Source organism: Phascolarctos cinereus, unplaced genomic scaffold, assembly GCF_003287225.1.
Source record: "Phascolarctos cinereus isolate Bilbo 61053 unplaced genomic scaffold, phaCin_HiC Scaffold_9;HRSCAF=440, whole genome shotgun sequence".
Classification (NCBI taxonomy): Eukaryota; Metazoa; Chordata; class Mammalia; order Diprotodontia; family Phascolarctidae; genus Phascolarctos; species Phascolarctos cinereus.
The window spans coordinates 256,461,209-256,476,046 of NW_027556402.1; the positions used below are offsets into that span (position 1 = coordinate 256,461,209).

At 60.5% G+C, this 14,838-nt stretch overlaps 1 protein-coding gene across 1 annotated transcript; it reads right to left on the reverse strand.

Annotated features, from left to right (window-relative positions):
* Positions 1–1,194: 1,194 nt before the first annotated feature.
* Positions 1,195–13,790, reverse strand: MAP3K11 (mitogen-activated protein kinase kinase kinase 11). The gene is given in 11 exon segments (XM_020968158.2): positions 1,195–2,430; positions 2,989–3,351; positions 4,873–4,964; positions 5,057–5,192; positions 5,462–5,575; positions 5,779–6,022; positions 6,749–6,907; positions 6,909–6,925; positions 7,025–7,173; positions 7,256–7,436; positions 12,811–13,790. Coding segments are annotated over 11 exon segments (2,499 nt in total). The 5' UTR covers positions 13,514–13,790; the 3' UTR covers positions 1,195–2,089.
* Positions 13,791–14,838: the final 1,048 nt, after the last annotated feature.

Genomic DNA, 14,838 nt, shown 5'->3' on the forward strand with positions numbered 1-14,838 from the left:
GCTTCCTTTTCCCGATCCCCCCAGCTGCAGTGTTCCCCTCAAACACACACACATGCACACACACACACACACACAACTTCTCTCTCTCTCCCTCCCTTTCTCTTTCTACTTCCCTGCCCCCTGTTCTGTCTCTTTCTCTGTCATGTGTCCCTTTCCTTCCCTGCCCCCCTCCTCTCTCTGTTCTCTCTCTGTCTCTCTTTCTCCCTCCCTCCTGTGACATTGCCCCTACCCTGGTGCAGACTCTCATCCCCTCACACCAGGACTATTGCAGGAGCTGCTGGCAGAAGTGATGGGGGGGACCTGCCTGCCTCAGGCTTCTCCCCACTGCACTCCATCCTCCACTCAGCCACCAAAGAGATGTTCCTCAAGCCCGGGTCTGGTCCTGTCACCCCCTACTCAACAGATTCTGATACAGAATTCTCTGTTTGGCCTTCACAGCCCTCCATAACCTGGTCCCCTCCCACCTTTCCAGTCTTCCAACCCCTTACTGTTCTATCCAGTGATCCTGGCCTCCTGCTGCCTCTCTCTCTCCACTGTGGGCCTTCTCTCTGGCTGTACCCCAGGCCTGGACAGGCTCCCCCTCCTCCGCTTTGACCACTGACCTACCTGTCTTCCTTTAAGGCCCAGCTAAAGCCCAGCTCCTCCAGGAAGCCTTCCCCAGCCTCCTTAATACCAGCATCTTGCATTGGTTAATTATTTCCCGTCTCTGCTACATTTAACTTCCTTTGTATGTATGTGTTTACACATTATTTCCCTCATTAGAATGTAGGCTTCTGGAGGGTAGAGTCCTGCTTGCATGTTTTTTTATATTAGCTTTTTAATATTTCTTGAGTTCCAAATTCTTTCTCTATTGCCCCCACCCACCCACTGAGAAGGCAAACAGAAGAACACTGATCAAGGACATGAAATCGCCCAGAAGGGTTTCCACACCAGCCATCACCCACCCCCAGAGCTTGCTCGTCTCTGTAACCCACCATTTTGGGCAGTTCTCTTTTCAGGCCTGCAGTCTTCCCCAACAGCAGGCAATCTTCTCGAGGGCAGGACAGTTCACTTTTGTCTCTTGTGCCCAAAGTCCTTACTCTTTGTGGACTGACTGCATTTCCAAAGCTACTAACATCCCGGCTCTAGGTCTCAGGGCCAGATGCCAGTTACTCCCAGAATCCTCTCCCATAGTCCAACAGAACAAAGCTGAGCCAGTGTAGACAGCTGAAGTTTATTTGGTTTCAGTGGCACTCTAGGGCCTAAGAGTCTAGGCTGTGACCTCCAGACCAGGGCTGGGAGGTGGGGGGGGAGTGTTCTGGGAGTCCCCACCTCTAAGGACATGACAAGCTGCGGGATGGAGGGGGGGCGTGCGCTCCTGCCCTCCTTAGGGGAGGAGGCCCCATCCCAGACAGTCTCTGGGCCACTGGGGAAACACAGTGGAATATACCCCAATGGTGGTGATGGCCCAGTCACCCCTGGACACATCAGCCCCTCCCTCTCCCCCATCCCCAGGGGCCACAACCACATAGCTTTGCACTCCCTGCCTCCCGCCCCGGGGCCAGGGGAAGGGCGGACAGTGATTCCCTGAGACAGGTTCTGGTGCCCCCTAAACCAGCCAGTTACAGTGTCAAGCCCCAACTGGGGAAGAAGAGGGCCAAGGGGATGGCTTCACAGGATGGCAGGGGGGACCCCAGCCTCCCCTCAGTCCAGTGTTAAGGCTTCAGGTGCAGCAATAGTGTTCCAGGGAAGGAAGGTTTCATCCCCATCTTGTGCCTCCCCCCCCCAAAAAAGGGCCACCTTAGAGGAGAAAATGGGAGCCTCTAGAAGAAACTGAGGCAGCTGGGAAAGGGCCCTAGCTCCTAGAGACTGCTCAGCCCCTTCCAGAGGGACTAGGGAAATAGTGGGCAGGGGCCATCAGCCCCATGGATATAGTGGCCTTTTGGGGGTCCGGCCCCTTTCTCCTTTTCCAGTGTATACAGTGGCTCCTGGAGAGGGCCCCCTCTGGCTGAAGGTCCCCCTTGGGGGGCATCCGCCTCCCCAGGGCCAGCTCCCTGAAAGGCTCCGAGGTGCTCCCACCTCATTGTGGGGTATGCCTTGCCCCCATCATTCAGGGGCTCCCCTCTGGTTCTGTGGCTCCCCAAGGAGCCTGGCCCCCCATGTCTTTGGTCTGGGCTCTCCTGTTCTGCGGGGACTCTGGCCCAAAAGGGTCGAAGGGTGGGGGGTCCCGGAAGGGGTCTGAGTCTGGGAACAGGGTCCAGGGGGCTCGACGTGGGGTGGGCTGCGGAGATGGAAGTGGGGATGGGCGGGGTCCCGTGGACACAAAACTCCAGGGGTCGATGCGGCTCCGAAGGGGTGAAGGCCGAGGCCTGCCGATGAGGCCCAGTGTTGGGGATCGGGGGGTGCCAGGAGGGGAACGGAAGGCCCCAGGAGGGGGGGAGACAGCCCCACCTGCAAGGAAAGCAGAGGAGAAGCTTAATACAGGAGAACACGGGGCCACCCCAAACCTAGGCCAACCCTCCCACCAGCCTCGTGAGGCCCAGGCCTTGACCTCCTCACTACCAGACCCCCTCCTAAAGAAGCCAATGCAAAGGGAAGCAGTGGGAGGTCCCAGAAGGAGCTAGCCTCTCACTGACCCCACATCAAGGTGCTGGGCCAGGTGGGCTCTTTGACAGGGACGGCCCTGTTCTAAGAGCCCTCTCAGCTCTAGGCCTCTGCGTCCTAAGGTCTCGTCCATTTATGATGTTCTGTGATGTTCTATGATCTCTTCTAGACCTGACATCCCCTGTTCTAAGGGCCCTCTGAGCTCTAGGCCTCTGCATCCTAAGGTCTTGCCCAGCCATGACGTGCTATGACCTCTTCTAGGTCTGATATCCCCTGTTCTAATGGCCCTCTCAGCTCTGATGTTGTACACTCTAAATTCCAAGTTCCCTCCTCCTTCTGATAAATAGACAGCTGCTTTTTGGAGTCTGGAGATTCGGTCCCTGCCTTCAGGCTGGGCCTTCTTACCCCGCATCGCCTCCTCTCGGCGGGGGCTTTTGGCAGAGGGCTGCCCCCCAGGGGTTCCCAGGTCAAGCAGCGGGGGGCTGGGAGGCGTCTCAGCGTCCAGGCTCAGTGGGGAGGTCGGGGCATCTGGAGTTTTGGGAGAGAAGCAAATGAGGGGGGAGGGGGGTGACGCCGCCACCTCCTCAGGGGTAGCATCTCCCTTGTCTCGGGCCCCGCCGCCAGCCTGCTGCAGATCACGGCCCAGCCCCAGAGAGGCCAGCAGAGCCGTCCCCCGGAGCAGGGCACGCTGGATGATCTTGGGCGTTCCGCTCCGGTCCGAGGGGCCTGCTCGCCGAGGCTCCTCGGGCTCTGGGGGGCGGATGTCACCTGAGGAGGAAGCACAGAGCAGGCGCTTCAGGGGACAGAGAAGGGAGGCCCTGGGCCGAGGAAGAAGGCAGCACCACGAGGCTTTGCCCTTCTCCCCACTTCCCTCCACTAGCAGGTCCCAGCCCCCTTCACAGAGCTGCCTGGGCCGCCCCACTCCACCTTAGACCTCTGGCCATTTCGATGGTAGTTCTTCAAGCCTAGGTCTGCAAGCCACAGCCCTGGTCACTCCTGGGCTCAAGGGGCCCCTCCAATGCAAGGCCTTTCCTGATCCCTTACACACCTGAGTGTTCCCCCTCTAACATAATGACTATCTCCTTCTCTGCACCTTATTTCCCTCCAACAGAACATAAGCTCCTCAAGGCAGAGACGGGCTCATTTTTGTCTTTGCATTCCCAGAGACTACCATCATGCCTGGTATACAGTAGGTACTTAATAAATGCTGATTGAGCTCAATGGATGCGATTTCTCTTGGGATCACTAGACAGAGGGACTGAACGAGGAAATGCCCTCCCTCCCCCTCCAAATCTGGTTGCTCTCTAAGCCCTCTGCTCCCCCAGGAAGTCTTTCCTGAGGGGCTGGCCCAGCCCCATGCCTGCCAGCACTGCCCATAGCGTTGAATACTGATCTGTGGGGAGCTCCAGGAGGGTGGGACAGAGGCGTGACCTTCTCCAGCCTCATCTGGCCTCCCTTCTCCCTTTGGCTCCCATGGAATTCCCACGCGCATAGTAGGATTGACCCAGGCACCTGGCTCCCAGCCTGCCCCCCACAGTTCCATCTCCCTCTCTCCAGGGACATGGCAGGCACCATGCTGGGGACTCGACATACAGAGAATTTCTGCCTCCTAGATGCTGTGTATTACTGGGGGAATACTGAGTTATCATGAAGGCTTCCCCTAGGAGGTGACGCTGAGTTAAGCCTTGTGAAGGCAGGCAGGACTTCACGCAAAGGCATGCAGGTAGAAGATGACCTTTGCAGGGAGGGCAGCTCGGTCAGTCTGGCTGGAATGAGGGGCTTCGTAAAGGGAGGAATGTGGGTAACCCTGGCTGGGAGGGGCCGGAGTGGAAGGGGCCCCTTGTCCCTTCTTGGGCCTCCTCTGGCACACAGAGCCTGAATCCCTCATCTGCCATCTGGCACACTTGGGTCTCGCTCACTCATCCTCCCTCAGTCCAAGTACCAGCTCGAGCCTCATTCCCCTGGGCACTGCCCCAGGCACACAGCAAGGCACCTGAGCCATCCTTGTGGGCGCCATTGGGTCCCCTCCTCCCAGCCATCCCCCTGCAGGAGAGCTGCCTTCAGATGTCCTCTGATGGGGAGAAGGAGGCGGGGCCTGCGTTGCTCTAATCACTCTGGTTCTACCTTGGGGATACAGGTTTCCACCAATCAGGTGGCAGGACAAGTGCACAGGGCCCCCCAGCAAGTATCAGAAACCTCCTTGTGAGCATCCAGGATGGGCCAAAGGGGGCCCAGAACTGTCTCCCAGAGAGGACCTGAAGGGCTGTGGCTCGGCAGCAGAACACTCACCATTGAGCGTAGGGGGGGTGGATGGAGACCCCAGGGGGGACGGGTCATTGGAGTCCAGGTACCAGGTTGTCTCATCCATTCGGGACCGCCTCCTGGGGAGGGCAGGAGAGCAGAGGTGAGCAACAGAGTGGGGAACGGGGTGGAGGAGGTGCCGGGTGGTCTGGGGCCTAAGCAGGACACTCACCTCCCATTCTGAGCCTCTCCTGACTTAGGGGACCCAGGCCCCCAGGCCCAGCACGGCCGGCGCTCCCCATTCCCTGGGTCTTCCAAGCGTCGTGGGGACTGGCGACCCCAAACCTGTCCAGTGTCTGCAGCTTCCACTGAGAAAGAAGGGAAGAGGATCTGACTCAGGAGCCCTGCTCCTCCCCACTCAGGGCAGGGCAGCCAAGGCTGGCACCCCACAGGGAAGGGGGAAGAAGGGAGGAAGGCAAGCTCTGCCCCCCACTCCCTGGGCAATCTTGCACAAGGCATGCAGCCCTCTGGGACTGTTTCTCCTTCCAGGGCTAACATTCCCTGCTGAATGGAAAGGGGGGAGCTAAGCTTGTCAGGTGGGGGCGGACACCTGGGTCCCAGGGCAGGGGTCTCTTACACTGGATGGCCCTGAAGCGTGGGAAAGTGGGTGAGTCCCCGGCCCCGACCTCAAAGACGTTTTTCCTCCGGTCCAAGCCAGGAGAGGCCTGCACGGTGATCCGGTGCTTGAAGTCTAAGGGTGGTCGCAGGGAGAAAAAAAGTGACCAGATGGCCTGAGCCCCGACTCCCAGGCCCCGCCCCCACCACTCACAAGGCAGTATGCAAATAAACTCCGTCTAGGCCCCGTCCCGCTCCCGGGAGCCCCACCCCCTCCACCTAGAGCCACTCACAAGGAAGCATGCAAAGAGACCCTGCGGCGAAGCCCCGCCCCCTCACCGAGAGGCATGCTGATCCTCTCGCCGCCGTCCCGCGCCCGCAGCTTGCTGCGCTTGAAGGTGCCCCGGCGGCGGCGCACGTGCGGCCGCTCTCGGTCCACTTGCTGCAGGAGCAGGGTCAGCTCGCGCTCGAACACCTCCAGCTCCCACTGCGCCAGCAGGTGCTCGCGCCGGCGCAGCTGCTCGGCCTGGGAGCGTTGCTCCCGCGCCGCCCGGGTCAGCTCTTCCTCGCGGCTGAGCAGCTCCTGGGCGGGAAGGCGGGGGGGGGGGGGGTGTCCCGCGTTAGAGGCCCCGGCGCCCCGGCCCCCAGGGGGTGCCCCCTCCTCCAGGACCGGGCAGCCCTGCCCCTGGGAGAGAGCCCCGCCCCCCAGGGGGGTGCCCCTTCCTCCTCCTCCAGGACCCTGAAGCCCCGCACCCCCCCCTCCTCCTCCAGGTTCCTGGAGCTCTCCCAAATTCTCTCCCTCCCCTACTCCCACCCAGGCTCAGAGATGGAAAGCTGGAAAAGCTGCTGGCTGCTCCCTCCTCATTTTCTAGCAGAGGAAGCAAAGGGGGCAGGGTGGCTAGCCCAGCCCGTCACACCAGCAGTCAAACAGCAAAGACGACATCCTGCCCCGTCGGCTCCGGGGTCTCGGGTGTCCTCCTCCTAGGCTCCCTGCCCACCCCGGCCCACGGGCTCCCCTAGCCTCCTGCCTTCTGAGGAGCCAGGCATTCTGGACCCCCAGCTGCCCCTGCAGATCTGCCTAGCAGCCCCTGTCCTGGGTCCAGACACACTGTCCTCACCAGGAACCTCATCACCCGCACTCCTAGTCTCCCCCAGCGGCCTCCTTTCTAGGGGACCCAGATGTCCCCCCCCCAGCCCCATCTTATAAGGCAAGGACTAAACACACTGGATTTGGAGACAAGAGCTGGGGTCAGATCCTGGCTCTGCTCTCAATGCTCCCATCCCTTCCCAGGGCCCAGGGAGCCAGCACCTTTTCCTTTGCCCGGATCTCATCAAAGAGTCCTTGGATCTCCCGCTTCCAGCCGTCCTGCATGGAGTGGAAGGAGTCTCGGGGCATCTCCCTCAGCACCTGGGCTTCCAAGGCCGACAGCTGCTGCAGGATGGCTGCGAAGTCTGGCCGGCGGTGGGGGGTCCTGCGCCCAGCAGTCTTAGGGGAAGGAGCAAATGGGAGGAGAGGATGGGGGGCTCTCCCTGCGTTTCCCCCCCCCGCCCCCTCCCCAGCGCCCCGAATGCTTGGCTCCCTTACCAGCCATGAGCTGAGCAAAGGGCTCCGGGCAGGTGGAGGGGATGGGCAGGGTGAGCTTGTTAACGGCGACTCCGTAGGCCACGGCCAGGCCGTCGATGCCACGGTATGGCACCTCCCCGGTCAGCAGCTCCCACAGCAGCACCCCGAAGCTGCGGGCCAGAGGAGAAGCCCGAGTCAGTTCCCGACCCTGCGGGTGCCCCCCTCCCTCTCCCCTGGTCAGGGCCCTCGGACCTCCAGACGTCGCTGCCCTTGGAGAAGGTGGAGGCCTTGATGACTTCGGGCGCCATCCAGGCATAGGTGCCCGCGGCACTCATCTGGGTCGTCTTGTGCCACTCTCGGGCCAGGCCAAAGTCGGTGATCTTCAGGGTCTTGTGCTCCACGTCGTCCCCCTCCACGGGCTGCAGCAGCAGGACTGGGGCGAGAGGAGAGCCCCGTGAGCGGGAAAGGGCCCCGGAGCACACCCCTGTCCTTTCACCGACCGGCCTCAGCGCGGGGCAGAGACAGGACGCCCAGCAAGTCATGTGGCACGGTGGTGCACAGAGGGTTTTGTCTGGGGACGGGATGAGTGTCAGATTCCAGGAGGCCCACTGAGGCAGACGCTGCGACCAGTCACCCAGGCAAGCAGGTAGCTCGGGTGGCCAGAAGGTTTCTTAAGGTCTGACCGCTACTGCTCCTGCCCTGCTCAAAAAGCCCTCTGTGGCTTCCTAGGGACCCTGGGAGAAAATGCAGGGACAGCGCTTCACAGCCTGGTTCCAGTCACCCAGTCTAGTCCGACGTCAGTGTCTTCACCCCAAACTGGACCATCTCCTGCATCCAAGCATCTGCCTCCACCAGTCCTCCATGCCTGCCATGCACACCCTCCTCACCTCTGCCCTCTCAATGCCCCGTTTCCCTCCCGGGCTCCCTCATGACGCCTCCTTTGAGCCCCGGAGCCCCCTCTGTTTGCATTCTTTTTTCTCAGACTATCCTAGGGTACATACTCTCTGATTTCTCCTTAGCCCCTACCACTCCCCAGCTTTTATTTAACTATGGAAAGAGCATTGGCCCCGAGCCGGAGAAGCCAACCTTTCATCTCACCTCTGGTACATACTAGCGTGACCCTAGGCAAGTGCCCAAAGTCCCTTTCTGGGCCTCAGTTTTCATATCTGTAAAATGGGGAGGGGGGGACGGACAGAGGGAGGTATGAACTAGGTGGTCCCCAAGGGCTTTACAGCCAGGCAGCTAGGTGGGCCAGGCAGGAAGGCTGGAATTCAAATTCTGCCCAAGACGCTTACTAGCTGTGTGACACCAGGAAAATCACTGAACTTGTATGTGCCTCAGTCTCCTAACCTATACAATGGGCATGATAATTACACCTCCTTCATAGGGTTTTTTCAAGACTCAAGTGAGATATTTGTAAAGAGCTCAGCACAGTGCCAGGCATGCAGCAGGCATTCAATAAAACGCCTTTTGCCATCCCCTCAGAGCCGGACAGTTGCAGCTTAATGAGAATGACGTTTCTTTAGAGCTGTCAGGTTTCCAAAGAAATTGGGTAGGTGATCTCAAGGAGTCTGATGACAGCCCTGGGCCACGGGGGCTGCCATGACTGGTTCCCGTTTTATGGGTGACAGGACTGCAGCTCCGTGGCTGAGCTCCAGCTAGGGCGGGTCTCCCTAGGAATTTGAACCCAGGCTTCCCTGACCCCAAGCCCAGCGTTCTCTGGTGAAACCAGGCCGAAGGGAAGGGAAGGGGGGAAGCCAAGGAGGGGATTCCTCTTTGCCTCTAGTTCATTTCATTTCCTGTTTCCTCCTGGGCCTCAGCCCCACCCTCAGGCTGCTGCCTTAAACTTCGGAGAGGCAGCCAGGTACTGTGGGAGGAGCCCTGGCTCAGAGTTCAAATCCCATCTTGATGCTCCCTCCTTTGGCGACTTTGGGCCCATCCCGTTTCCCTAGGCCTCAGTTTCCTCATCTGTAAAGGACCTAGGAGCCTGGGAGCCCCTCTTGCCCATCACACCATTCCTTCTGGCTTCACCACCTGGAAGGGAGGGCTTTTAAGTTTCCTGGTGGGCTTCCCATCCTGCCTCAAAAGCAGAGGGGGCTGGGACAGCTAGGTGGCTCAATGGAGTCAGGAGGATCTGAGTTCAAATTCAGCCTCACTTACTAACCAAGTGACCCTGGGCAAGTCAGTTAACTCCAATTCCCCCCCCCCAAAAAAAAAAAGCAGAGAGGGCTGGGCAGCAGCTGAGGCCCAGACAAATCGAGGGCCTCCCCTAAGGTCACACAAAGCAGAGTCTGGATTGGTCCCAAAGCTGGGCAGGGCCATGAGCATGTCCAGAGGGACCCAGAAACGAATGGCCTCAAAGGTGCCTTCCAGTTCCAATCCCAAGACTGGCAGAGCTGGCATGCGGGCAGGTGCCCTTCATGCCCCCCTCCCTGAGTTCCCGCCCAGCAGTCCTGGGTTGATCCCAGGGAAGCAGGGAAATGTCACAGTCATAGAATGTGGAGCTGGACACGCCCTTGGAGACCAGTTTCCCCAGTGGGATGTAAGCTCTCTGAGGACAAGAATCATTTCATTTTCTGTCTTGTTAGCCCCAGGGCCTGGCACCTAGGAGGCACTTAATAGAATTCTCATTGAATTGAACTGAATGGAGCTCTCTCACTGGACAGATGAGGAAACTGAGGCCCAGACAGACATGGTTAGCCCTGGGCTGCACAGGCCTGGAAGCTGTGTCCTGAGCTCCAATCCAGCCAGCTGAGCCATAGAGGGAAGTGGCCTGCCAGGCTCAGATGTCTCTATTTCCTGCCTTTCTGGGCTTCCCTGAGGGGTCGCATGGCCTCGGCTCACTCAGCCTGGCCCAAAGGCCTGGCTCGGTTCTTCGCTGTTTCCAAATCCCAGGACTTGGCCTCACTTGGCCCCCAAGGCTACCCAACTCCGTGGAGCCCTGGGCTGGCTCTGTCCCTCAGCCCTGTCCAGACTTCTTCCCCTTCCCTTCCTGGTCCTCCCAGCTTCCCCTTTCTAAGCAACCTAAGTCGGGGGGTGAGGGGAGCAGGGCTGGCCTGGGCTGGGGCAGCCCTGGAGAGCTAGTCCTGTGACTCGTGGGTCTGGAGAATTCCCTCCCTCCTCTCCCCCGGCCAAAGCTCACAAGGACCCCATTGTCCAGGCCACTACAGGAAAATCAGCCCATTGTTTTCTGCCATGTCCCCCCACCCCCGGGATAGGGATCCCCCCTTCCCCAAGCACTCAGGACTCCTGGGCCCAGGACTGGAGTCTAGAAGGAGGCAGGACGCCCAAGCTCTGGGAGGCCAGAGGCCCAAGGTGCCTAGGTTACAGGAGCCAAATCACAGCTCAGCATCCCATCGGGGGGGGGGGGGGTTGGCCCGGGGGGGGGGGGGACTGCTCCCAGCTCTCCCCACAGTCCACCCCCGCAGCCAGCTGGGCCTGGAGAGGGAGAGGGAGACGGAGAGAGGAGGCCAGGGCAGGGACAGGAAGCCCGTTCAGGAAACGCAGGAAGTAGCAGGGAGGGTGGGGAGGGGGGCTCAGGCTATTGTTCCATTTTCTCTGTAAAGAGGAGGGAGGAAAAACAGAAGCCAGGAGTCCCCTCCCCCCAGCCAGGGGTCCAGCCTGCAGGGGAATCCCCTCTCCTGGTGGGCGCAGGGCTGGGGGTGCACCCTGCCTGGGCTCTGGGGGAATAGGGGCCCTTTCTGGTGTCTGTGGCCTCCCTTCCCCCAGCCTAAGGAGCCAGAAGTGGGGAAGGCTGGAAGCTCTGGGCCCAGCAGAGACACAGAGCTGGAGCCAAAAGGGACCTTGGACGTCATCTGGTCTTGGCCTCTCCTTTGACCGAGGGGAAACTGAGGCTCACAGAGATTCGAGGGCTCAAGTCACCTGCGGTTAGTGGGCCTGAATGCAAGGCCTGACTTGGGAGTCTCTGCTTTCCCCAAACCACTAAGCAGGGGCCCACCTCTCTCTGCTTTCTGCTGATGTTGTGATGTTGAGTTCCCCCATCCAGGAGAGAAGGACCCAGAACTCCCTGCAGACCCGAATCCCCAGCCCCGAGCTTCCTGGGGGCTTGGGAGGCCAAGGGGCCACCTCTGCTACCTGCCCAATTCTTCAATCTCAGCCCTGGGCCGGGGTCCAGACGACTCCTCACCCTCCTTGCCTTTGCCGTCTGAAACGCTCTATCCTTCCTCCTGCTGGGTCCCACCTCAAGCCCTTTTTCCTCCAAGAAGCTTTCCTTGGCTGCATGGGCCCCTCCCCCAGATGGACAGAAGGTCAGCGCCAGCCACATACAGCATACTTCCACACTGGTTCATCCTCTGTCCCCAGGTAGACTGAGGGCAGGCCCCAGCACGGGGCCTCAGAAATCTTTGACCTCAGTAATCACTGAATCTAAACTCCAGTACAGCTGAGGAAACTAGAGCCCAGAGAGGGAAACTGACCTCCCTGAGGTCTCATGGCACATCACTGGCAAAGTGGGACAAGGACTTTATTCTCCTGCCTTCTGGTCCAGTTCCCTTAGAAACAATTTTCAGGGGAAAATGTGAAAATATACATTCAAGAAACGATTGCTCGTTTATACTGGGCACTGGTGGGAAGGCGGAGGGGGAACAGACCAGTTTCTCGCCCTCCAGGAGCAGAGAGGCTAGCAAGGAAAACGAGACCTAGGCAGCTAACGGTCATGAGGACAAACGTGATGGGTGCCACAAGACAGGGATGGGCCTGGTAGGTGGGAGGAGGGAGGGAGGAAGCAGTGGGCACTGAGGTGGTCAGAGAAAGCTCCCTGGAGGGGAGAGAAAGATGGATGAGGCTGCACCAGGAGCTCTCTTGCAATGCCTAAGAGAGCCTGTTGTCTCTTTCACAAAGCCTCCAAAAGCCACAGTTAGACACTGAGACTTTGGGGTATAAGCGGCACTGTCCAGAGAAATAAATGCTGATTTAAGCCTCTACTATGTTCAAGGCCCTGCCTTTGGCTGGGGCAGTGGAACCCCAGGTCAGTGGGGAGGGAGGTGGTTCCCTAAACCTTAAGTGGTCCTAGTTGAGAAGGGAAGGCTAGGTTTCTCAGACAGACTGTCCACTCTGGTCCAGCCCCCCCAACACCCCCAGGATAGCACCAGTCTTGTCAGCCAAGGCCCCCGGCCACCCCTAGGATGCCTGCCAGTCCCCTCCTCTGTCTAGGCCTCAGTGTCTTCCGCTATAAGAGGAGGGGGTTGGATTCCATGTGATCTAAGGGCTCTTCCCACTTGGACATTCTCTGATCTTATGCCTAGGGTGGGGTGGGGTGAGAACCCTGTTTCTGGAGCCAGGCTTCAAGCCTGGAAACATCTGTAGGTTTGGAGTCAAAGAGTGAAGTCCAGAGCATCCCTGGGAAAGTCACTTCCCCGCTCTCTCTGCCTCAGTTTTCTCTTCTGCTAAATGGGGCCCTAGGGGCCCCACTTACCTTATATGGAACATTACCCCTTAAAAGAGAGGAAGGGGAGTTGCCCTTGTTATTATCAGACCACCACCCTGCAGCTGAGCTGTGGGAGCCCCAGCCACCTTCCTTCCAACTGTTTTCTCAAGGAGCAAGATTCAGAGAAAGCAGCTGGCTTCTCCGGGTTCCAGGTATCCTGCCCCACTCCTAATTGCCAGCCAGTACTTCCCAATAGGCCTAGGTCAGCTCGGCCCAGGGGCCAGGAGAGGAGGGGACTGGGAGTGGGGAGAGCCATGCCCCGGAGCTGAGGGGTCTTGGGTCAGGGCCTTAGAGAGGCGGCTGGGGGCAGTTGGAGGCTGGAGTCTGGGAAGGGGCAGGGACGGGGAGGTGGGTTACTCACTGTTGTTAGACTTGAGGTCCCGGTGGATGACAGGCACGAGAGCCTCACAGTGCAGGTAGTGCATCCCCCTGGCTATCTGCACCCCCCAGTTGACCAAGACGTGAGGGGGGACCCGGCGGCCCGCCAGTGCCCGGCTGAGGGGCCCTCCCGCGGCATACTCCATCACGAGGCACAGGTTGGGCTCCTCCAGGCAGACCGCCTTGAGCGCGATGATGTTGGGGTGCGCCAGCATGGCAAAGAGGCGAGCCTCTTGGCGGACGCTTTCGGCAGTCACGCTGATGTCCTCATCGGGGTCCTGGCGGGCGGCCTTGACGGCCACCAGCTCGCCCCGCCAGCTGCCCCGGTACACCTTCCCGAAGCCCCCCACTCCGATCACCTCCTCCAGGCGCAGCTCCTGGAAGCGGGCCACCTCGGGCTGCGGGGGGCTGCCCCGGGACACGTAGTTGGAGGGGAAGATGCCCACCTGGTCGCCTACCTTGCCTGCCCACCAGCCCTCGTCCCCGGAGATAGCTGCGTCCCGGGACAGCACCTCCACCCGGTCGCCCTTGCGTAGGGTCAGCTCGTCGTGGCCGCTGGCCTCGTAGTCAAACAGCGCGGTCCACACGGGGTTGCAGTAGGCGGTCTTGGGGGCGCCCTCGGCCCGCCCCCCTCCGTTCCAGGTGCCCAGGGGGCTCTTGAGGAGCAAGTTCTTCAGGGGCTCCATTCTGGGGGGGGCACTTTCATAGGCTCATCGGGCTAGAGCGGGCGCCTCATTATAACAGATGGGGAAACCGAGGCCCAGAGCGGCGAGCGGCGCGGTCCCGAGGCTCGGGCTCTCCGCCGCCCCCCCTCATCGCGGGGTTCGGGAGGCGGGCCGCCCCCGGGGGGCTCGGGCCAGCTCAGGGGCGGGGCGCCCGGCGGCCCCGGGGGCGCCGCCTCGGGACCATGGGTGGGGGGGTCTGAGACGGGACCCTGGTGCTCCCTGTGCTCCTCCTCCTCCTCCTCCTCCGCGCCCCTGCCGCGCTCCCTCCTTCCTCCCTCCCGAGGTCTCTTTGTACTTTGGCCCCGGGGCGGGAGGCGGCGGCGGCGGGGGAGGAGTTTCGCTTTTTTCCGCTCTTCTCCCTCCTGCAGGAAACAGCATCAGATGACGTTGGCCCCGCGGGACGGCCCCGGCCGGGGGACCCCGAGCCCCGCGCCCGCCCCCGGGAGCCCCGCGAGGGCGCCCCTGGCCTCGAGCCGCCCCGCCCGGGGGACCCAGGGGGAAAATGAGGCAGGGGAGGAGCGGGGGCGCACCCGCGCGCCAACGACGGCCGGGCCCGTGCAGGAGCCCCTCCGCGCCCCTGGCGCCGCTCTAGCCCTTTTACCGGGCTCCTGCGAGCTTTCGGAGAAGGGGCCGAGGCGACATGGGCCGCCGCCGCCTCTGCTCCGCGGAGGAGTGCCTGTCTCTTTAAGACAGTCGACGCCGTCTGCACTCTCCTATTTCTGCCTGCTCCAAGAACTTTCGGCCCAGACACTAGTCGGGTCTGGGCCGTGACCTAAAAACGGAGGCGACTCCGGCGGGCTCATTCCAGTGACGTCACCCACCCCTCCAGGCTATAAAATGGGGCGGGCTGTGGGGAGTACCGCCCTCCTACCCCTGCCCCGAGATCGTACGGGCGCTTCTTCCTGGGGGATATCCCATTGGCAAGGCTACATGTCGGTTTTTCCCTGTAACCCAATGGTCATCCGGCTCTTGTTTAAGCTCCGCCCCTCGGCTCCAGCGCGTCCTCCACCTCGGTCTTGCGCATGCGTTCCTGCAGTCCCACCGAGGTGCTGCTGCTTTCCTGATCCCCACCCCCAAGCCGTCTGAGCCCAGGTTTTCAGCATCTACGCATGCGCCGATTTCTCGGCTCTTGCCGCTGCGCATCTTTATAGTATCAGCGAACTAGATCAAGGAAAGATCTCGGAAGGCAACTGGTCTAGTTCTGACCCTCTTATTTGACATACAAATAAACTGAGGCCCAGAGTACTTTATCACAGCTAGCATTCATTACACAATTCATATTTCAT